The sequence below is a fragment of the Corylus avellana genome, chromosome 4, assembly GCF_965113065.1.
Source record: "Corylus avellana chromosome 4, dhCorAvel1.hap1.2, whole genome shotgun sequence".
Classification (NCBI taxonomy): domain Eukaryota; kingdom Viridiplantae; phylum Streptophyta; class Magnoliopsida; order Fagales; family Betulaceae; genus Corylus; species Corylus avellana.
In genome coordinates, this window is record NC_142493.1 from 2,202,524 (window position 1) to 2,227,202 (window position 24,679).

The window sequence follows — 24,679 nt, forward strand, 5'->3', positions numbered from 1 at the left end:
ATATATATATATATATATATGATAGAGTAAATACTATTTTAATAACATTTAAATAAATAAAATTTTATGAAAATAGTTTAAATAAGATAATATATATATATATATATATTATAAGTTTTTGACGTGCCATGTTAGTTTTTGACGTGTCATGCATGGCACGTCAAAAACTATTGACGTGTCAAGCATGACACGTCAAAAAATTATATTAATTGTATATATATATATATATATATATATATATATATATATCAAAAATAATTTTAATTATGATATAAAAAAATATGTAATAAACAACACTTAATGTTAATTGGCATAGAAAATTAATTTTGATTGGATAGGAAAATTATATATAGTTTATCATATTAGTATAAATTAAGTTGGTATATATATATATATATATATATATATATATATATATATATATATATATATATATATATATATATATATATATTGTATGCTTAAATTGATCAGTCTATTAATATTAATATGATAGTTACACATATTATTTTTCTAAAAATATATAAAACATACTCGATGCATTTATTTTATAATACCCGCAAACCTCACATGAACTCGATCGGCCAACGCAACATATGTTGTCGGTCAGTTGATACGTCTAATTATCTATACGTCTAGAATACTAATTTATTTTTTCTCTAATTATTTGTAATTGGATATAGTAAATATATGATAGAGTTAATATAATTTTAATATAATTAAATTGTGAATATCATTTATAATGATTTAAATAATATAATATATATAATTAGTAATTATAGGGTTTTGACGTGCCATGTGTGGCACGTCAAAAACTTTTGACGTGCCATGCATGGCACGTCAAAAAGTTTTGACGTGTCATGCATGACACGTCAAAACCCCATAAATTTCAATTTAAATTTTATATTATATATATATATGTATCATGCATGCATAAATCGATCAGTCTAGTAATACTAATATGATAGCTACTCATATTATTTATAAAAAAAAAAATATAAAAAATACTCGATACATTTATTTTATAATACCCGCAAACCTCACATGAACTCGATCGGCCAACATAACATATGTTGTCGGTCAGTTGATACGTCTAATTATCTATACGTCTAGAATACTAATTTATTTTTTCTCTAGTTATTTGTAATTGGATAGAGTAAATATATGATAGAGTTAATATAATTTTAATATAATTAAATTGTGAATATCATTTATAATGATTTAAATAATATAATATATATAATTAGTAATTATAGGGTTTTGACGTGCCATGTGTGGCACGTCAAAAACTTTTGACGTGCCATGCATGGCACGTCAAAAAGTTTTGACGTGTCATGCATGACACGTCAAAACCCCATAAATTTCAATTTAAATTTTATATTATATATATATATATATATATATATATATACCAAAACTCTATTTTTTATTTTGATATAAAAAAATATGTATTAAAAAATAAATTAATGTTAATTGGCCTAAAAAATTAAATTTTGATTCGATAGGCAAATTATAGTTTATCATATTGGTATAAATTACTTAGTATATATGTATGCTTATATATATATATATATATATATATATATGTATCATGCATGCATAAATCGATCAGTCTAGTAATACTAATATGATAGCTACTCATATTATTTATAAAAAAAAATATATAAAAAATACTCGATACATTTATTTTATAATACCCGCAAACCTCACATGAACTCGATCGGCCAACACAACATATGTTGTCGGTCAGTTGATACGTTTAATTATCTATACGTCTAGAATACTAATTTATTTTTTCTCTAGTTATTTGTAATTGGATAGAGTAAATATATGATAGAGTTAATATAATTTTAATATAATTAAATTGTGAATATCATTTATAATGATTTAAATAATATAATATATATAATTAGTAATTATAGGGTTTTGATGGCACGTCAAAACCCCATAAATTTCAATTTAAATTTTATATTATATATATATATATCACATGGGATCAATTAAAACTTTTGTAGTTTACTGATATCTATTTATCTTTCTAATAGGACAAATTAACTTTCGGAATTTACTTATTCAAAATGTCGAATTTCTATATAATTTAGAGTACTTAATTCTTCTCATCACATGTTTGAGGCAAAATGTCGAAGCACAAAAAGCCCAGATAGCAGAGAAAGATGAAATGTTTGAGGCTCGTTTCCGCCAGCTTGAGGCAATGTTCGGGTCGACGTCTGGGTCTGCGCCCCCGAGAGGTAATTCTATGTTTTAATTTGTTTTATAACAATTGTTCACTGTTAGAATAACTGTTACAAACCCCTAGTTACAGTGGTCCATTTTAAAACTTACGTATATTTGCATCATATTATAGAATAATTTTTAATTTTTGTATTGATTATTATTGGTTCACAATTCATTCGCAGGTAATGCAAATTAGGAGTTGGAGGATGATTGTGTTGAGTAAGAGCGCCATAGGGCTGGTCATCACTTTTTGTTAAGTTCTACATACATATTATTGTTGCCATGTTTTGTATATAGTTAGATCTCACTATATGCTTGTTGAGACTAATTGAAACTAATTTCTAGTAGATACTCCAGAAATGTTTTATTGTATATTTGTTTTGCCTTGTGTTAGAACGTTTTTTTGATTTATATATATGTTTTGTTATGTGTTGTGTTGAAATGTAGTATGTGTGTTGAAATTTTGTTTGTTGGATATTGGATACATATTATTAATGAAGTTGTGTTGTGTTGGATATATATATTGGATATAGAATTTTGTTTAATGAAATTGTGTTGTCTTGGATATATATATTGGATATTGAATTTTGTTTAATGAAGTTGTGTTGTGTTGGATATATATATTGGAAATAGAACTTTGTTTAATTAAGTTGTGTTGTATATATATATATTGGAAATAGAATTTGGTTTAATGAAGTTGTGTTGGATATATATATTGGAAATTGAATTTTGTCCAATGAAGTTGTGTTGTGTCGGATATATAATCTTGGATATATTATCTTGTTTAATGAAGTTGTGTTGGATATATATTTACTTGGAAATTGATTATGGATTGGATTATGGATAGTAGATTATATATGTAGATGGATTGTGGATTATGGATTATGTAGGTGGATTGTATTATGTATGTGGATTGGATTGTGAATTATGGATTGGATATTGAATTTTGGATTGTGAATTATGAATGTGTATTATGTATTGGATTGTGGATTATGTAGGTGGATTGTATTATGGATGTGTATTATAGATTGGATTGTAGATTATGTAGGTGGATTGTATTATGTATGTGGATTGGATTGTGAATTATGGATTGGATATTGAATTTTGTTTAATGAAGTTGTGTTGGATATATATATTGGATATTGGATTTAGTTTAATGATATATATGTTGGATTTTGGATATATGTTGGATATTGGATGTTGGATGTTGGATATATATTGGATGTTGGATATTGGATATATATTGGATGTTGGATGTTGGATATTGGATATATATTGGTTGTTGGATGTTGGATATTGGATATTGGATATATATTGGATGTAGGATGTTGGATATTGGATGTAGGATGTTGGATATTGGATATATATTGGTTGTTGGATGTTGGATATTGGATATATATTGGATGTAGATTATGGATTGGGGATATATATTCAATATATAGATTATGTGTATTATAATTCATTATATATAGATTATGGATTATAGATTATGTGTATTATATATATTCAATATATAATATCAGGAATATCAGGAATATTTGAAATATCAGGAAAATCAGGAATATTTGAATATCAGGCATATTAGAATTATTAAAAAAAAAAAAAAAACATTTTTGACGTGTCAAACTGTTTGGCACGTCAAAAAATCACACGTGCAAATTTTTGACGTGTCAAAATGACACGTCAAAAATGTTTCTGACGTGTCACAATGACACGTCAAAAATGGCACGTCAAAAACATTTCTGACGTGTCAAAATGACACGTCAAAAATATTTCTGACGTGTCATTTTGACACGTCAAAAAATTTTTTGACGTGTCATTGTGACACGTCAAAAAATTTTTGACGTGTCACAATGACACGTCAGAAACATTTTTTTTGACGTGCCATTTTCGACACGTCAAAAGGTTTTTGACGTGTCACTGTAGCCACGTCAAAAACCCCAGTTTTTTGACACCTACCCTTTTAACGGTCGACAAACGTCAAAAACGACGCGTCAAAAACCCCTAGTCAAAAACAAAATCAATTTTTGTAGTGTTGTCCTTCTTAATGACATGTATGCTCCGATATGTAACTAAAATTTAATGCTACACACACTTTCATTTTTTCACATTTATTTTTACATTTTTTTATGTGGTTTTTAATACTACTATTAAATTAAACTCAATAAATATTTATCTCAAATTCAATAGTAATTTTAAAAACCAAATTAAAAATAAGTATGAAAAAAATGAGAGTTTAGACAGGAAAAAACTATTTGGAGAATAAAAAAATTAACCTTGAAGGGTCTAAATATAAAAATCTATATAATATTGAAGGCTTATATTATTCCTAAGCTTGTGTGTAGTGGGTCCACCCTTTTGTATGCTGTATGAAGAAAATGAAATCCTACCTAATAAAGGTGGCCGCGGTTTGATGCTTTAAAGTCGTATTAACAGATTAAGCATGTGTGATTTAAGCCGTATTATTTAAATCTAATTAGAACAGTCTACGCGTTGACTGACCAAGACTTGTACGACTTAAGCAGTTAACATGTCCCGTCCAACAAGTATAGTATACCAACATCTCTATCTCTTTCTCTTACGTTTTCAGATGTTGTCGATCGTCATCTCTTTTGCCCTTTTTAGATCCAAATCCACTTCTGACATATGAAGCACATGCTAAACATTGCAACAAAATGATTATTATATATAAACTTTTGTAAAAGGTGAAACGCACATGTTTTATTACACGTGGCAACATCCACGAGCCTAGGAAGTATCATGGCGTACACGCGGTCTATACTTTTTCGTGACGCACTCTGCACTTTTCAAGCGAGATTGTGGTCCGCGTGGATTCCGATTTCCGACTCTCCTCCCCCAATTTTCCCAGCTGCCAAACATGATTGTTAGAATATAATCACCATGTTAATAGGTGTGTTTACATGTGTTTAATAATTTTCAAAAATAAAAACAAAATAAAGAACATTTGATTGTTAATTGTCGTGTAACAATTTTTCCTTAATAAGAACATTTCTGGAGATAATATTCTTTAAAAACATGACATTTTCCCCAGAGAGCAAAGAATCAAACGAATTGTACAATAAATCAAACTTCCTAATTTTGCTCTTCTTCTTTTGTCAAAAAAAATATTGACCCACAAGGCCCACAACATTTATCGCCTATAATGAAGTAGAACTCTGAGCATATTCAGTCCCAGTAGCAGTCGAATCCGAGGAGTCCCCAGCAAAATCCATCATCATCATCCACTGCCGAATCTCGTCCTCCCCAATGTCTTCCCAGAACTCGTTTTCCCTCCCAATTTCAGTCGCTTGCTGCTCTGACGACGTCGTATAGGGCTGTGAATTGGGCGTCTCAACCGCCGCGTAGTCCTGAAATGGAAAGTTGAGCTTCGCACGCGGCCCGCGGAAATCGATGGCAGCCTTGTCGTACGCACGTGCGGCATCCTCAGCGGTGTTGAATGTGCCAAGCCACACCCGGGTCGCCCTCTTCGGGTCTCGGATCTCTGCGGCCCATTTTCCCCACGGCCTCTGTCTTACCCCTCTGTAGTTCTTCTTCACGCGTCTCTTTGACACTCCCAACTTCGCTTTCTTCTTCTTGTCTTCGTCTTCCGCTTCTCGATGATCTTGATGTGATGGCGGGACAAAAAAGTTGCAGCCCAGACATCCGTTGATCTTGCACACCTGACACGTGTCCAATTCGGAGGGCGGGAACGGCGTGGCGTCCTCACAGTACTCGGAAGTGGAGGCGGTAGTACTACTTGTACACCCCGAGACGACATTGGTGAGCGCGGCGACCATTACGGAGAGCTCTTGCTCGGGCGTGAGGCGGCGAGGAGAACGTTGGGTCATCGGAGATTGGTGGGTCGTCGGAGCTTCGGTGAGTTTCGGTCTCCTGTGCATGAGCGTTGCAGACTTGGAGTACTAGGTAGTAGAGTGAGCTTCTGCGAGTGAATTCAATTCAATTCAATTCCAAATATGACACGGTGAGAGAAGGGGTTATAATGTTATATACGAGGTTGCGTGACGTGGCAGCCAGTTGGCACACCGTTCACACACGGGTTGGAAGGGATTTATAGTGGCACGCGGGGAAGTTGGGTAAGGGATGGGGCCAGGGAGTGTGGTGCAGCGGATGACAATTGTTGACGTGGCGATGGGATTTTTTGAGTTGAGATGGTCTGTGATGTCAGTTGTGGGACATACGCGGGGATTTAAAGGAGTTGCTTCCACTCAGGAGTAAAGGGGAAGGCGTCGAAGTTTCCTATTTGTGAGTGCTGACCGGAGAAAGTATATTTGAAATGGTGGGGATTTTGTCCGTGCTGACCATTACAGGAGCCTAATATTTATGTAGAATTTATTAGAACATTAATTATTAATATTTTATTATATTAATATTTCTTCTTTTTAAAATAAGATAAAATTAATAAATATTAACATGGAAAGATAATAGGGTTTGTTTGGTAAATTTTTTTAGATAGTGCTTTTTATTTTTGATTTTGAAGTAATATAGAGATCAACGCTGTTTTGAATATTTTGTGGGTATTTAAAATTGTTTGAATTTTACTAAAATAATAATAATAAAAAAATTAAATTTTTATAAAACTAACCTCAGGAGAATATTCAGCTCGTGGCTATGATTTCTTCTTTCTTCTCAAAAGTCCTAAAGCCACCAATAAGACACGTGCCCCACTAACAAAAAATAAATAAATAATAAAATACAATAGGGGTGGGCGGACAACCCCATTTTAGCTAGCCACCCCTCAATGGCGAGCTAGGGGTGACTGAACCACCCCCAAGAGATAAATGAAATGAAGAAAAAAAAGAAAAAAAAAAAAAAGGGTTGGGCCTTTGGGGTGGCTAGACCACCCCCGTTGGGCCAAACCGGGCAATCTAGGGTGGTTGAAGCCACCCCATTGTCTTTGGGGGTGGCCCCTAAGGGCCAAACGAACAAAAAAAAAAATGAAAAAAGGGTTAGCCCTTATGGGTGGTTGGACCACCCCCAAGGGCCATGGGGTGGTTTGGCCACCCTTGGTCGGGCATTAGCCACCCCCTAGCTAAAATGGGGTGGACCGGCCACCCCTTATGGCGAAGATGGAGTGGTCAACGACCCCTTTTTTTTATTATTTATTTTTTATAAATGTTAAATAATATTTTATTATTATTATTTATTAGTGGGACACGTGTTTCATTAGTGGCTTTAAGATTCTGAGAAGAAAACCTAACCATAAACTGGAGAAGATCCTGTTACACAGTTGCTATGGTAATAAGTATTGAATTCATTTCCTATGAGGTTGTCTTAACTTACAAGTGGCCGGGTATGTTTTTTCACCACCCTTTTTTTGTTTTTTTTGTTTTTTTTTTTTTTTTCAATCAAGATTCGAATTATCTGATTTATTTAGTGCTTGCGTAGAACAACTCAAGTGCTATGAATTTTACTCATAAGTCATAACTTTGTGTACATAATTTCTTCTCATTATCTAGAAAAAAAAAAAAAAAAAGTTAACACAAATGATAAATATTTATATATGATAATACTCCAATAATTTAACTTAAAAATAATTATTAAAATTTGATGGAAACAATAGCTTTAAACAATTGGTATCAATCACGGGTGTTGGAACGTTTTTAGGTCCAAGGTTTTGCTACCTCAACGATTTTCTTCATGGCAAAGTTGTGAGGGAACTCCCATATACGGCAATTGCATTCCTGCAAGACAAAAATAAGGTTAAAGGGCCTTCGGCCAGGACCAAAGACTCTCTAATTCTTAAGTTAACATATTTGTTTGTGAAATAAGAAGGTTATGAAAAATTGCCTCTAGCTTTCTCATGAGCGATATATATGATATATGAGTGGGAGAGAGAAGGGTCCAAGAGAAAGAGAGAGAGAGGGTGAAATGAGGGTCTCTGAGAGTCCCATAGATAGAGATGTGTGTGAGGAGGAAGAAGATAAAAAAGGTCCCCTTCTCTTTTCTCCTTTTATGTAAAGGTGCAAGAATAATGTGGACACATGTCGCCCAATAAATTAGTAATAGCAAATTATAAATAAGTGTAAAATGACTGAGGCCAACTAGGAATATTTTGTCCCAACAATGTGATTGGAATCTTTTACATTTAAGAATTCACACTACTAACAATTCAAGCAATTTTATAGAGCGGGGGTTGCTTCAAACAGGTACACCTCACAATCTCCTCTCTATAGAGCAACTCGAATTGCATGCCCCCTATCCGCGCAAGGAATCCTCATTTTCATCTAAGAGGGATACAAATGTCTAGCCACAATTGGTAAAACAACAATAATAGTAATCAAATAGTTGTATTACCTCTATATTAATTTTTGCGAAAAGAATGAGAGACACAAACATTTGTTTGGGAACACTTTTGCAAGGTGCTTTTTTTTCATTTTAATTGAAAATTTGTTTTGACTTAACGTAAAAATAAAAATAATTTTAAATATTTGAACAGTATAAAATGGTTAGGGGTGTTTATTAAATTTGTTTTTTTTTTCGGATTAAAAAGTAAAAAAGCTGTTTCAAACAGCATTTATCAAAAGAGTTATTCAACTGAAATTTTGATAGAGCCACGTGGCATTCCTTGGGAATAATTCCAAGCTTCTCGGGCACACCGTACAGACAGGATTGCCGTCTAAAAATCATTTGGCAGGTGCAGAAGGACAAAGCCTGAAGCGTGGACTACACATACGTCATAGCAAAGGTCACAGCATTAGGATAATTCTCAAAAGTAGCGTGTGAACACAAGGGGGAGAGAGAGAGTGCTGACCTGGTTTTTAAACGTCAACTCAGAATCCTTTGTGCCAACTGCCAACTCAAGCTCTCTAGTAATGGACGGTGGTATTGAGATCCTCAGCAATAGGCGAAAATTGTCATCAATAATTTTTGAAATGCCAGTCATCTAATGTGATTTAAGGGTCAATAAATTGCCACGTATTCCATTAATAATAATATAATAAAATATTATTTAAATATTAAAAACAAAATTATAAAAAAAAATAATAAAAAAATATAAAGTGATTGGCTACTCAAGTTGAGCCATGGAGGTGGCTTCCACCTCCAAAGGTCGGTTGGGGGTGGCCGAAGCCACCCCCTAGGGCCATGGAGAAGCCACCCCCATGGCTCAGCTGCGTGGTGGGCCACCCTATATTTTTTATTGTTTTATTATTTTCTTTTATAATTTTTTTTAAAAAATTTAAATATTATTTTGTTATTAATGAGACACGAGGCAGTTTGTTGACCCTTGGATCGCATTGGATGGTAAAGATTTCAAAAATTATTGATGGGCAATTTTCTCCCTATTGCCAGGGATCCCAACCTTGAATGGTGTGTGTTGGGCCACATGGGAATAGGCCTGTAGTCCAAATCAATCTGATTTACAATCAATTTGTTATAGAGTAAAGTGTTTTTTTTTTTTTTTTGGCATAATTTGAAGATCTCTATGTTTTTTATTTTTATTTTTGAACGAGTTATCTCTTCATATATATATATAATGTAAAATGTACGTACAATGCTAAAGATACAATTTGAAATCTTCTTAACCCAAATATTATTTATGACACACACAATATTAGCCTCTTGAACTATTATAAGACAATATTTATGAAATGTCACTGTCCTGTCTCAATCAATTTCAGATTTATTGCTGGCAAATCATTGATTTCCTGGCTTTTTCATCTCTGCTACTGGTGTTTTATCAAACGTAATCTCTTTCCCTACCTCTATCATAGTGACGATTCTTCTTTATATATAATAACTCATCCGTCATCGGCCTCTCCCAAAGATAAACCATAAAAAAACAAAAGACCAACTGAGACTAATTTCATTATTCTTAAATATTCGTGAAAACAAAACATAAGAAAATGACTTTATATATGGAAAAATATGTTGGTACCTACCTCCTCTGTTTTTCACGATTTTGACTCCTTTTAAATTTTACAAATTTAAAACCAGAGTTTATGAAGATTTTAAATTTAATATTTTTGTTCATTTTTTCCTCAAATAATTACAGTTATATCATTCTTATTAAAAATTAAATAAAAAAGTTATAAATTAAACAATGTCAGTGATACTTTCATTACCGAAAAAAAAAATAAAAAATTAAGCAATAAAATTTAATTATTTAGTAATTAACATGATAAGTACTATGTAAACTATGTCATCAATTTGTAAAAGACTTTGAATAATGATATACGTCCTCTCATATTCCCATGTGATTTTAAAAGTCACATTATTTTTTAGAATACAAAAAAATAATGAGGACATCTAGCATTACTCGGAAACTTACAAGAAAAGTTATTTGCCCCGACAACACTCAGTTAAATTAATTAAATTATCCTTCATTAATGACAAGTAATGAATAAGAATGAAAATTTAGATAGAAAAAACTTTTTTGGAGAGTAAAGAAATTAACTTCAATGGTTGTAGTCCCCAAGAGGTAATTTAATCGACTGGGACCACGCCTAATAAAGCGGAGGTCACTAATTCAAATCCTTCTCTCCCTCTTGTGCGGACATGTCAAAAAAAAAAAAAAAAAAACTTCGATGGGTCTAAATATAAGAATCTATATAATTAATACTATTATTCTTTTAATAAAAAATGTGTGTAGGTCCACCTTGGGAATGCTCATTGAAGAAGAATGAAATCCTACCAAATAAAGGTATGATGTCTAAAAGTCGTATAAGCAGGTTAATCATGTGTGATTTAAGTCGTATTGTTTAACTAAATGTAATTACAAAAGTCTGTAGTTGACCCAGAATTGTACGATTTAATTTAGGTTAATCAGGCTTTGTGTTCTGAGCTCAGCAACATGTCCCTCCCTCTCTCTCTTACGTTTTCAGATGCTGTCGTCATCTATTTTGCCCTTTTTAAATCCAAATCCACTCGTGACATATGAAGCACATGCTAAACATGGCAACATAGATTATCATAAACTTTTGTAAAAGCTGAAACGCACATGTACGTTCTATTACACATGGCAAGATACGTGACAACAGTCAGGCAACCTCGGAGATAATCATGGCGTACAAGCGGTCCATTCTTTATCATCACCCACACCCACTGCTCTTTCAAGCGATATTGTGGTCCTCGTGGATCCCAACCCTCCTTTCCAATTTTCCCAGCTGCCAAACATGTATGATAATTTGGGAACTGGGAACAGCCATAAACATCAGTACTATAATTATAATTGTATTCTGAAGACCAGACATGTTTTTGTGTGATTCTATCCACATCAGTCGGTACAAAAATTTTGTTTAACAATTTTCAATCACATGTTAATAGGTGTTGACATTTGTTTAGTATTTTTCAAAAATAAAAACAAAATAAAGAACATGTGATTGTTAATTGTCATATAACAATTCTTCCTTAATAAGAAGAACTTTTCTGGAGATAATATTCTTAAAAAACATGACATTTTCTCCAAAGAATCAAACGAATTCTACAAACAAATCAAACTGCCTAATTTTTCTCTAAGCATATTTAATAACCTTAAATTCTACCCTTAATCTTCTTCTCTTGTCAAACAAAAAATCTTGGCCCACAAGGCCCCCAACATCTATCGCCTAGAATGAAGTAGAACTTCGAGCATATTCGGTTCCAGTAGCAGTCGAATCCGACGAATCTCCAGCAAAATCCATCATCATCATCATCATCCACTGCTGAATTTCGTCCTCTCCAAGGCCTTCACAGAAATCGTTTTTCCTCCCAGTTTCAGTCGCCTGCTGCTCCGACGACGTCGTCGAGGGCTGTGAATTGGACGTCTCAGCCGCCGCGTAGTCCGGAAAGGGAAAGTTAAGCTTCGCACGCGGACCGCGGAACTCGATGGCAGCCTTGTCGTACGCACGTGCGGCATCCTCGGCGGTGTTGAACGTGCCGAGCCACACACGGGTCGCCCTCCTCGGGTCCCGGATCTCCGCGGCCCATTTTCCCCATGGCCTCTGTCTTACCCCTCTGTAGTTCTTCTTAACGCGCCTCTTTGACACTCCCAATTTCGGTTTCTTCTGCTTCTTGTCTTCGTCTTCCGCTTCTCGATGATCTTGATGTGCTGGCGGGAAAAAGAAGTTGCAGCCCAGACAGCCGTTAATTTTGCACACCTGACATGTGTCCAATTCAGAGGGCGGGAACGGGGTGCGGTCCGCACAGTACTCAGAAGTGGAGTCAGTAGTAGTACTACTAGTACACCCCGAGACGACGTTGGTGAGCGCAGCGACCATTATGGAAAGCTCTTGCTCGGACGTGAGGCGGCGAGGAGAACGTTGGATCATCGGAGATTGGTGGTCGTCGGAGCTCTCGTGAGTTTCGCTCTCTCGTGGCTGAACGTTGCAGACTTGGAGTAGTGGGAAGTAGTTTGAGCTTCTGTGAGTGAATTCAATTCAATTCCAAATATGACACGGTTGAGAGAAGGGGTTATATATGAGTTAGCGTGACGTGGCAGCCAGTTGGCACACCATTCACACACGGGTTTGAAGGGGCACGCGGGGTATTTGGGTAAAAAGGTGGATGGGAAGGAGTGTGGTACAGCAGATGACAGTTGAGGACGTGGCGATTGGAGTTTTCGAGTTTACATACTGTGTGATGTCAGTTGTGGGACATACGCGGATTTTCGCGCGGATTTATTAGAGGAGTTGCTTCCACTCTGGGGTTAAGGGAAGCCGGTTGAAGCTTCCTATTTGTGGTTCCTGTCATTCTAGAAGGAAAAGAGTCAAAAGACCCACAACTATTAGCGCATTATTAGCAGCCCCACAAACAACAGGCTTGTTTGGTAACCACAATTAGGAATTATTTGTTAATATTTTTATTTTTTTTATTAAAATAATAAAAAAATTCAAAAAAATTACAAAACAAACCTTAAAATTTGTTTAGAAATCGTATTTTTGTCTATAAAATCGTAATATGAAATGAGAAGTGTTTAGGGAGTTAAATAAATAAATTCAAAAAAAAATTTAAACTGATGTGGCAATAATTTTTAAATTAAAAAAAATGTAATTCCTTCTCTCTTGTCTGCCACGTCAATTTAAAAAAAAAAAAAATTGAATTTATTTGTTTGGCTCCCTAACACTCTCTATATGATATACCATATAAATTCAAAAATGCTTAGAGTTAATAAATTTATCATATTTGACTTATATTTCCTTACAATCAATTATTAGATTTATATTCTTATGTGAACCTCACATAAATCAATGGTTAAACCCATAAATCTAATAATTAATCTATTGATTTTAAATGAAATATGAGTAAGAAATAAAAAATTTATTGAGGGTTAACATTTCTTATAAAAATTAGTACAAGCCACGTGGCATTCGGGAATAGTCCATGTATACGGTACAGATAGGACTGCCGTGATGATAAGTTTGTCCATTGGCAAGTGTCGAGGGACAACACCTGAAGCATGGACTAGACAGATGTCATCCCAAAAGAATAATCCTCAAAAGTGGCGTGTGAACAAGGGGGGGAGAGAGAGAGAGAGTGCTGACCTGGCATTCAACAGTCAACTCAGAATCCTTGATGCCAACTGCCAGCTCAAGCTCTCCAGTAACGGGGACGGCGTGTATTGCCACGTGAGGCAGACCAAATCAATCTTACATGACGGGCCCACAATCCCACTCCACAGTCGACAATGCCAGTGGGATAGTTGACCAATTGTTGGCCACAATCCCATTGGTGGTCGATTCATGATGTGGATGTGGGGGACAAAATTGTACGTGTATTACCATACCTCAAGAGCCGCGGCTTCAAAGATATTTCGTCTTGGTTTGTTAATATATTTTTGAGAAATGGTAGAATTTAATAAAAATTTTATATTTTATTCATAAAAGTTTAAATGAAAAAATGTCACATTATATTTTTGGTGAATAAAAAAGACAAAGCAAAAAGAATATGATATGGTATCTTGCCACATAAACTTTTATGAATAAAATATGAAGTTTTTATTAGATTATAGTATATCTCAATATTTTTTAGTTTTTTTATTTTTTTATTTTAATGTCTTGTTTAAAAAAATATTTTAATGTAACCTAAATGTGAATATATTTTTGGGTGTTTTGCATTTTTTTATTATTTGCTAACGTTTTTGGTTCTTAAAAGAAAAAAAAAAGAAAAACAGAAAAGAAATAAAGAATGTTATCAAACTAGAGGTTGTCAGGTTCTGGTCAAGTCGAAATATGAGTATAAGACTATATAGGTTAACTTTAATCCGACTCATGTAATTACACGGGTCAAGTCCCTCAATCACAACTCGCTAATTTTGTGTTAGGTTTACAGGTTATGTCAAAAATATCAGTCTTTTTGTTGCATATCAAATTCAAGTTGTGTTGAAGCATTAGGTATAAAATTATATAAATCAGCCATAATCTAACTCTTTTAATTGAAACGGGTTAAATCCTTGAACTGCAACCTGCTAAATTTATATTGAATTCATGTTAAGTATGCAAATTGTGTCTAAAATAAAAAATTGTCAACCATATATCAAACAAAGCTGAAGTGTATTGCTTGCTTGTTACCAGAATATTTTCAAGAACCAACACTTGGAATCATAGATGTGAATTAAGTCGGCATGCTTTTTGAACTTTGAAGTGTTGGAGCCTAATGGGGAACAACAACTAATATGATGCTTTGAGTAAAGAAGAGTTTTAGATTGTAGCCATTAATTAAAGAATCAAGAATCTGATGACATCCTTCAAAAAAAAAAAGAATCTGATGACACCTAATGTAGGAAAGTGGGCTCCTACTAATCAAGCTTAGCTTGTAAAAAGAGGCACATAAAAAAAATGCCTTAATAGAAGTAGGCCACAGATAGATTACCAAACTGTTCCAGCAGAGCAGCATCAGTTGCCAAAGAATATCAAAACTGGCTTCTAGCTAGGAACCCTCAAAAGGTGAATTCCAGACCTTAAAAAGTGATGATGTTTCATGACTTGAATAATTCGCATCCGCTTGGATCGAGGCTTTTTATGGATATTTCTTACCTTTTAAATTTTTAGGATAATCGATAATTTAACATGATAACAGAGCAAAAATTCTGAGTTCAAACCCTGTTTTCAATTTTTTCTTTCATTTAAATTAAATATTTTACTGTGACCGGTGATTTAACAAGGCAAACTTTCCGTGTAGAGTTTGACCCATACGCAAAGTAGGGTGTCATAACAAACAGGGTATGATCCTATTCTAACTTAAATTTATCGTTTCTTATAAATTTAAATTTTTGAGATAATTAGTAATTTAACATGATATCATAGCATAAATCATGAGTTTGAACTCTGACTCCTATTTCACTTGTTGATGTAGAGTTTAAGCTCATACATGAGCTTTTGGAATAAGTGATAATTTAAGCTGAAGTCCATAAATTAAAAACTGCCATACAAACATTAGACATTTAGAAGCAAACTAGATAAAATGATGGTTTATTTTGCCCAATTTTCATCAGCAATGATACAATATATTTTATTACAAAGGCTTCATATTAATATCCCTTGTTTACTCATTTTTATTTTAAATGATTAGTAATAATATTAATACCCTATGCTTTTTTCTCCCACACAGCATACTGGTCACCAGAAAGAACAACTTGGAAATTAGGAGGGATGAGTTCTGCAACTTTGTCTTCTCTTGGACCAATCTTGGCAATAACCTTCTCGTCTATAGCAGCTACATAGAGACCCGTTTCAGCAGCTAGAATTCGCAAGGAACTGGTGGGTTTGATCCCATTTCTGGATCGGATTGCAATGAGTTGAGAGATCGGACTTTTGAGACTCCCGGCAAAGAAGTCAAAGAAGTGATCATAAAACTGTCACCAAATAAAAAAGATTTACATTAATTCATCTAATACAAACAAGAGCATGAAAGAATTCCTTGTCAATTAAAGACTAATTGTTTCACTCCACACTGATTTGATGAGACAGCAATGGAAATTGGACCTGCTAAATTGTAATTTACAGTTTTCATGTTTTTTAACCTTTTCCTTACTGCATGAAATGAACAGCAGAAGCAATTGAAGAAATTGTTGTCAATAAACAGTTATCTGCACTAAAGGCCATTGTCTTCCTTGATCTACTTTTTGTTCATTTAAGAGAGCCTCATGAAAATGACATTAATAACACCAATCTTAAAGCGAGAAATTAGATCGAGTTTCAAAGAAGTTACCACTGATGGGATCCCTGGATGAGTAAGAATCCCTGCATGACTTTATCTCCTTGGAATTGCGACAGATTTTGGTTACCTGTATCATGATTGTCAATGAAAGTTACAGCATTTCCTGGCTTCAAGCCAATCACTCCGGGAGCACCTCCATTTGAGTCGTTCAACAACGACAGCTGCCCCTGCACTAATGCAGCTTGAAGTATCTCTTTTGTCGGAAAATCAAAAGCTAGGACTTCTCCTCCAGCCTCCTCTATCCATGTCGCAGTCTTGCGTCGAAGAGCATCCTGTTTTTCAGTAGAAGGGTAGTACCATATTTCACTTACTACAAAATTTGGCTTAGTATTTGCCACATACATCTTAGTAATAGCTGGGGAATATCCCCGGCCAAAATCAAATCGCCACCCAGCAAACCCGACTTCGGTCTGTAGCCAGTTCATCCAATCTGATAGCTCTTTTTGGACTCGTGGGTTTGTGTGGTCAATATCCGGGGCAGCCCCAAATTCAGTTCCGGTGTCAGGATTTCCTGTGCCAGAAATTGGTGTGTCATTTACGCAAATGAAAGATCGGTCCCAATCAAGGCGATCATCTGGTGTCCCTCCTTCGAAAATGGTCATCAGCCCATTGCTATCTGCCTTCTCTGCAGTTCTGTGGTTTATTACTATGTCTGATATGCACTTGACCCCCTTGTCTTGGAAGGCTTTTATCAGCTTCTTCAGTTCATCTTTGTTTCCATACTTTGTTGTATCCAGATCGTAGAGCCTTCCCGGCAAGTACCCTTGAGGGCCTTGAGAGAAATTAAGGAAACAAATCATATATTGGCAAAGATCCCATCAATACAATACATATAACATATATATTGTGCTATTGTTCTTACTGCTAAAGCCTAATTAAAGACCCTATCCTATCCATCCCACAACACATTCTAATGTTAAAAACCTTGAGAAGAAGTAAACACATTCAGAATTAACTTCAAACAGGTGGACTGCTATAAACTAAATGAAAAATATAACTTGTGCGTGCTAGCTGGGAGAGGTGCAATATGGCCAAAGAATTAAATAAGAAGCCAATTCCCACTAATCATTTGCTCATATACCTATTCTGCAAAGTCTTCAATAAATATAACTTGGCTTTAGATTGAAATACAAGCAAATAGACAGGAAAAGAACAAACACAACTAACACAATTTGACGAGAAGAAACATGAACTATATAGTTCTAACACTCCTCTTTGAGACCCAACAAGTAAATATTTCAAGATTTTAGCTTTGATACAATGTTAAATCGCAACTTATCTCTAAAGTTAAAACTGATGATAGGAAATAATAGACTTAACAAATGAAGAATACCATGAACAAATTAAACTGCCAAATTCAAAATATGGAGCTAAGTTTACAATCAATAATGGAGATTATGTATAATGTGTATAGTGATGAGTTTGGTAGAGGCATACCATCTGGATGAGAGTGAGAAGGTGGAGGGAGCCAAACATGAGTAATCCCAGCATCGGCCACATCAGGAACTTTGTTTATGAAGAAGTTGTACCATCCTCCTTCCTTCGTCCATGACTGCCAGTTGTACCCCTGACCACCACCAAAAGCCCAGAAAATTCATTTACTTTGTTGTGCAAAAAAGAGGGTGAGAGACAGAGACAGACAGAGACAGAGACAGAATCAGGCTTTTTTGTGTGGGGTTATAAATAAATACCTAAATACATACATATATTTATGTAAAATAAAACCAGAAAAAGTCTTAAACTTTCATATATATATATATATATATATATATATATAAATGACATGTCTATAAAAATCATCTTTAAAAAAACCTTATGGAGTCGGGTTTGAATCTATGTTTTGATAGCATGTTTCAGAAACCATTACTTATTTCAAAAGTTAAAGCTTATATAAAAAAATAAATTGAATCATTTAATTTATATTCTAATAGCACGTGTCATTGATACTTGAAAAAGAACTTAAAACTTATACAAAATGATAAATTGAATAATTTAATTTATATTATAACACTACGTGCTATTGATACCTGAAAGAGAACTTGAGAAGCTGTGAATTTGGGTATGAGAGTGACAAAGAGGAGGAGATAGACAATTTGTGATTCCCATCTTCATCTTGTTATGCAATGTAGGTTGTGCATTTTATCAGAAGCCTTTCAATTGAATTTATAGGCAATCAAGATTCGAGGCTAGTTGCTCAGTACTCATTGTTATTGACTGGAAAAGTGTTTAAGTCCTGCACGCCATTCGTTGACTGTTTGTGCAAGTTCGGCAATGCTGTCTGTTTGTGTTATCAATGGCAAAGGCCAAAAGGATCCGAAATGGAGAGGATGCAAAACTATTTTATTCTCTTGTTTTGTCTAGCTGGATACTCTAATGTAAGGACCATTTTAGTCTCTTGTTTTGCCTAACCAGATCCTCTCTATTTTCTTCAAATAGAGAGGATGCCATTCCACGCAAAGAAAAGTAAGATCCTCTCCAGTTTGAAAGAATTAAAGAATATCTAGTTAGTTATAGTAGATAGGTATTTTTGTCTACTCAAAAAGTAAATAGACAAAAATACCCTTTAATTATAATTAACTGGATATGATAGGGTCTTGTTCCATGCAAAGGAGGGAATAGGATCCTCTCCAGTCTAAAATGGATTGGAGAATATTCAGTTCATGACTAAGATTTCTTCTTAGAAATTTTAAAGCCACAAATATGACACATGTCCACTAACCAAAAATAATAATAAAATATTATTTTAAATTTAAATAAAAATAAAAAACAAAATTATAAAAATATTAAGAGGTTGTTGGCCGTTGGAGTGGCTTCGGCCACCCTAGACGGCCGGTCTAGGGTGGCCGAAGCCACCCCATGGCCCTTGGGGGTGGCTGGCCACCCCCTAGGGCCAAATCTTAAAAAAATAAAAAATAAAAAAATCATTTGGCCCTTGGGGGTGGTTCGGCCACCTCCAATGGGGTGGCTAGTCACTCCTTAATATTTTATAATTTTATTTTTTATTTTTATTTAAATATAAAATAATATTTTATTATTATTTTTAGTTAGAGGACATATATCCTATTTGTGGCTTTAGGATTTCTAAGAAGAAATTCTAGCGATAAACTAAATATTTTTTGATCCATTTTGAACTGGAGAGGATTTTATTCAGTAAAAGAGGGCGTGATTTACTTTGACTTCATTGGCATGTATGCCAATTAAATGCTCAAGTTTTTCTCTGATAGGTTTTTGTCGCTACACCTATCTAAGCGAGAATTATATAAAGGATAAAATTAAAATTAGTGCATAGGTTTTTATGCAATTTTAAATTAGTCCTTAGGTTTTCAATTTCAACAATTGGGTCCTCAATCTTTTTTTTTTTTTTTTTTACTGTCTAATTAATTAATAGTATGTCACATCAGATCAATCAATTAATACCACTTTAGTTAATGGTATAATGGTATAGACTTGTTCCAACTTCTTTACCAAAGTTATTGTTCGATGCTTTGGGCTTTGTTTGAAAGTTTATTTTGTTGTATTCGTGTTTGTTTATTTTTTATTTTTTATTTTTTTCAAAAAATTTGAAGGAAAAAAAAAAAAGGAAGAAACTTTTGAAATTATGTTTAGATAGTTTGAAAAACATTAAATAGAATTAAGAAAACATGTTTGGGAGAGTTGATTATATTCTCAAGAAACCAAATTTGTTTTAGAATTCATGTTTGGGCGAGTGGTTTTCATGATTCATCTCCACATAAATATTATGAGCTTGAAATACTTAAAATGCCCCCTTACATGGGATGCCGACAATGCAAATTTTTAAATTTCGAAGTTGTGATTGCAAAATCGAGTGAAGTTTCCAAATTATTTTTTTCTTTTAAAAAAAATAACTTTTAGCCCATATCCCCTTGACCCTTCCTTTATACATGAGTACGACAAAGTTGGAATTTGAAGATCACATCAATGTCATAAAGTAATAACAAAAATACGTAGAATTTTGCTTGAAAAAAAAAAAAAAAAAACAAGCTTCTGGGTTCAAGGATTTGCTGGGAAACTGCTGTTATGCAAATTGCCGGCCAGAAATTAATGTCGCCATGCAACTTGAATTTGCCATTGAACGGCTGCTTAAAGTCCCCGTAGAAAAGGGAAGTTTGAACAAGTCGACTGCCCTGGGAATTGTATGTAGGGAAAAATCCAATCTAGTGTGTAGATTTTTATGGTTTTTTTTTTTAATTTCAATAATTAGGTCTTCACAATTTTGTGTGATTTCAAATAAGTCCCTCCTTCAATTTATTGTTCATTAGCTAACGGTATGCCTCTGTCATACCAATTAATTAGTATCATGTGACTCTCGTTTGATGCGTCATGTACCCACTATACATGTCATGTGACACAGTGACATTGAGTTACAAATATAATTTGCAATTTGTAATTTGTTTTTTTTATCTAATCTATATTTGTAATTTTAAATATTATGTCACTTGGCACCTACCATATTTATACAACATCAAACGAGATCCAGGCGTGTTTTGTATGGGTGTTTTTTGGTTTTGGTTTGAAACAAATGTTTTGATATAATATAAAAGTTAACACTAATTTATATTTTTAAGTGTTTTGTATTTTAAGTTATTTGTTAATATTTTTGCCTCGAAAATAGAAAACTAGACATTTTAATACAAAATAGTGAAGAAAACTGGATAAAATGAAGGTTTATTTTGGCTTAACTTTCATCAGCAATGATACAACATTTTATTACAAAGGCTTCATAGTATCCCTTGTTTACTTCATTTCATTTAAAATGATTACTAATTATATTCCCTATGCCTTTTTCTCCCACACAGCATAGTTTTCACCAGAAAGAACAACTTGGAAAGTAGGAGGGATGAGTTCTGCAACTTTGTCTAATCTTGGACCAATCTTGGCAATGATCTTCTCGTCTATAGCAGCTACATAGAGACCCGTTTCTGCAGCTAGAATTCGCAAGGAACTGGTGGGTTTGATCCCATTTCTGGATCGGATTGCAATGAGTTGAGAGATCGGACTTTTGAGACTCCCGGCAAAGAAGTCAAAGAAGTGATCATAAAACTGTCACCAAATAAAAAAGATTTACATTAATTCACCTAATACAAACAAGAGCATGAAAGAATTCCTTGTCAATTAAAGACTAATTGTTTCACTCCACACTGATTTGATGAGACAGCAATGGAAATTGGACCTGCTAAGTTGTAATTTTAGCCTGTTTCATCAGTTTTCATGTTTTTAAACCTTTTGCTTACTGCATGAAATGAACAGCAGAAGCAATTGAAGAAATTGTTGTCAACAAACAGTTATCTGCTCTAAAGGCCATTGTTTTGCTTGATCTACTATTTGTTCATTTAAGAGAGCCTCATGAAAATAACATTATAACGCCAATCGTCTAGCGAGAAATTAGATCGAGTTTCAAAGAACTTACTACTGATGGGATCCCTGGATGAGTGAGAATGTAAACATATCCCTGCATGACTTTGTCATCTTGGAATGGCCACACCCTTTGGGTGGAACCTGTATCATGATTGTCTATGAAAGTTACAGCATTTCCTGGCTTCAAGCCAATCACTCCAGGAGCACCTCCATTTGAGAAATTCAACCGCCACAGCTCTCCCTGCACTAATGCAGTTTGAAGTACCCCTTTTGTTGTAAAATCAAAAGCAGTGACATGTCCTCCAGCATCCTCTATCCATTTCACAATCTGGCGTCGATGAGCATCCAGGGTGTCAATAGTAAATTTAGGCCATATTTCACCTACTGCAAAATTTGGCGTAGTATTTTCCATATACATCTTAGTAATAGCTGGGGAAAATCCCAGGGCAAAATCAAGTCGCCACCCGGTAAACCCAATTTCGGTCTTTAGCCAGTTCATCCAATTTGATAGCTCTCTTCGGACTCGTGGGTTTGTGTGGTCAATATCCGGCGCTAAGTCAAAATCAGTTCCCGTGTCGAGTTTTCCTGTGCCAGAAATAGGTTTGTCATTTTTACAAATGAAAGATCGGTCCCAGTCAAGGCGATTATCCGGTGTCCCTCCTTCGAAAATGGTCCACGCTCCACTACTATCTTGCTTCTCTGCAGATCTGTGGTTTATGACCATGTCTGATATGCACTTGACCCCCTTGTCTTGGAAGGCTTTTATCAGCTTCTTCAGTTCATCATGGTTTCCATACTTTGATGCATTGAGATCGTAGAGCCTTCCCGGTAAGTACCCTTGAGGGCCTTGAGAGAAAGTAAGGAAACAATTATTGGCAAAGATCCCATCAATATATATGTGCTATAGTTCATACTGATAAAGCCTAAAAAGACCCTATACCATCCATCCCACAACACATTCTAACGTTAAAAAAAACCTTGAGAAGAAGTAAACACATTTAGAATTAACCTCAAACAGGTGTACTGCTAAAAACTATATGAAAATTATAACTACTAACTGCTATCTGTTAGAGGTTCAATAGGGCCAAAGAATTTTATATATGGGCAATTCACTTCACTTTGGACAGGGACGCCATTTTATAACACAAATCTTCCTGTATGCAAATCTTAATTCCAAGCACCTTCTACATTTAAACAACTCCAACTTTCCAACAAAACAAAATTTAATGTTTTACTTGATAAAACTGCAGAGAAATATTTTTTTCTTCAATCTTCACCTCAATCACACATAACGAATGAAACATTCCTACAACCCACTAATCATTTGTTCATATAGCTATATTGCAATAAATATAACTTGGCTTTAAATTGAAATACTAACACAATTGGATGAGAAGAAACATGACCTATAGGTTCAGCTAAAATGAAGAGACGCCATAAGCAAATTAAACAGCCAAATTCAAATAACGAGGCTAAAAAAAAAAAAAAATAACCCAACAAAAATCAATTGAGATTATGTACATGTATAGTGATGAGTTTGGTAGAGGCATATATACCATCAGAATGAGACTGAGAAGGGGGAGGAAGCCAAACATGAGTAATCCCAGCATCGGCCAGTTCAGGAACCTTGGTTATTAAGAAGTTGTACCATCCTCCGTCCTTCTTCCATGATTCCCAGTTGTATCCCTGAAAACCACCGAAAGCCCAGAAAGAAAATTCATATACTTTGTTTTGCAAAAAAAAAGGGTGAGAGAAGATATGTTATGTATACAAATATCATGCATGCATGTGTCATAACATAACATTCATACCTGAAACAGAACTTGAGAAGCTGTGAAGTTGGGTATGAGAGTGACCAAGAGGAGGAGATAGTAGAGACAAATTGTGATTCCCATCTTCATCTTGCTCACTCCTTATCAGATGAACATGCTACTGACTGGAAAAGTGTGTTATATAATATTATATTACTCTGGCTTCATTGGCCTCTATGGCTGAATTTTTCAAATTGCCGGACATTTCCACTTCTTTTTCAACGGAGAATGATGCTAAAGTCAACTAGCGTAGATTGCACTGCTACTATCCCCTTAAATCGTTGACCCAGAAGCTTCTTTTTTTAATCCAACATGCTACGTGTTTATGTTGTTGTTATTACTCGATATGTGATCTTCCATCCAAGTGAAATTCCAAACTTTCTCGAACTCGTCGTATAATGGAAGGGGAAACGGGCTAAAAGTGTCATTTTCATGAGGGAGAAAAAAAAAAATTCTCCCCATCTTTCAAGAGTTATGAACTTATGATAATAAAATATCTCAGCTTTTTTTTTTGGTAAGAAATATCTCAGTTTTGACTCTGGCAAAAATATTCTTCCGTCAATTTTTCTCTTCTTCACATCAAACCAATGAAATTTAACCACGTGTATTAAGAAAAGTCATACCATCATATTGTGGAGGGGTGGCTCCACCTCCTCTTCCGCAGCCGCCCTCACCTCCATCCACATTCAATGGAAGGAACAATGGGTTGACTCGTGCGGTCACCAGTCACCACCTAGTACTGGGATATCTTCTTTTTTTTTTTTTTAGTTTTTTTTTTTTTTTTTTTTTTTTTTAAAGGAGTAAAATCTCAAAATCAGGTACGGGGCAATTTCCTTCTTTCTTATTTTCAAATGCAAGTTGATGAATTCTGCAAGTACTAAACTGGACAGAAGAATTATATTATATTTGGGCCTAAGGAAGTTTAGAGTAACCGTTCCTCGTAGAAGTGAAGCTCAATCTCTGTTTAAATTACTGTGGACCGTGGCTTTTATAGGAGCCGGGAAGTAGAAAATTTTGTATTTTTAGAAGCATTTTGTGTTTTTAGTTGTTTGTTAATGTATCGAACAGAAAACAAAAACACAAGCAAACATGGTATATTAGGT

The 24,679-nt window shown here is 34.4% G+C and overlaps 2 protein-coding genes, 1 non-coding gene and 2 pseudogenes across 4 annotated transcripts; 1 reads left to right on the top strand and 4 right to left on the bottom strand.

Moving 5' to 3' along the window:
- Nucleotides 1–3,967: 3,967 nt before the first annotated feature.
- Nucleotides 3,968–4,073, top strand: LOC148586136 (small nucleolar RNA SNORD90). The gene has a single exon (XR_015912030.1). It is a non-coding gene; the product is annotated as a small nucleolar RNA SNORD90 (small nucleolar RNA).
- Nucleotides 4,074–5,268: 1,195 nt separating this feature from the next.
- Nucleotides 5,269–6,176, bottom strand: LOC132179750 (ethylene-responsive transcription factor ERF109 pseudogene; annotated as a pseudogene).
- A 5,499-nt stretch (nucleotides 6,177–11,675) lies between these two features.
- LOC132179698 (ethylene-responsive transcription factor ERF109-like) lies at nucleotides 11,676–12,594 on the bottom strand. The gene has a single exon (XM_059592457.2). The coding sequence runs from the start codon at nucleotides 12,501–12,503 to the stop codon at nucleotides 11,802–11,804; it is 702 nt and encodes a 233-aa protein (XP_059448440.1). The 5' UTR covers nucleotides 12,504–12,594; the 3' UTR covers nucleotides 11,676–11,801.
- Nucleotides 12,595–15,645: 3,051 nt separating this feature from the next.
- On the bottom strand, nucleotides 15,646–18,501 carry LOC132179743 (alpha-amylase-like; annotated as a pseudogene). Its single transcript, XR_015911870.1, has 4 exons — nucleotides 18,417–18,501; nucleotides 17,827–17,956; nucleotides 16,381–17,161; nucleotides 15,646–16,024 (listed from the first exon to the last, which is right to left on the bottom strand). The product of XR_015911870.1 is annotated as an alpha-amylase-like (transcript).
- Nucleotides 18,502–21,069: 2,568 nt separating this feature from the next.
- Nucleotides 21,070–24,009, bottom strand: LOC132179742 (alpha-amylase-like). Its single transcript, XM_088515375.1, has 4 exons — nucleotides 23,577–24,009; nucleotides 23,322–23,451; nucleotides 21,818–22,611; nucleotides 21,070–21,450 (listed from the first exon to the last, which is right to left on the bottom strand). The coding sequence occupies exons 1-4, from the start codon at nucleotides 23,664–23,666 to the stop codon at nucleotides 21,184–21,186; spliced, it is 1,281 nt and encodes a 426-aa protein (XP_088371501.1). The 5' UTR covers nucleotides 23,667–24,009; the 3' UTR covers nucleotides 21,070–21,183.
- Nucleotides 24,010–24,679: the final 670 nt, after the last annotated feature.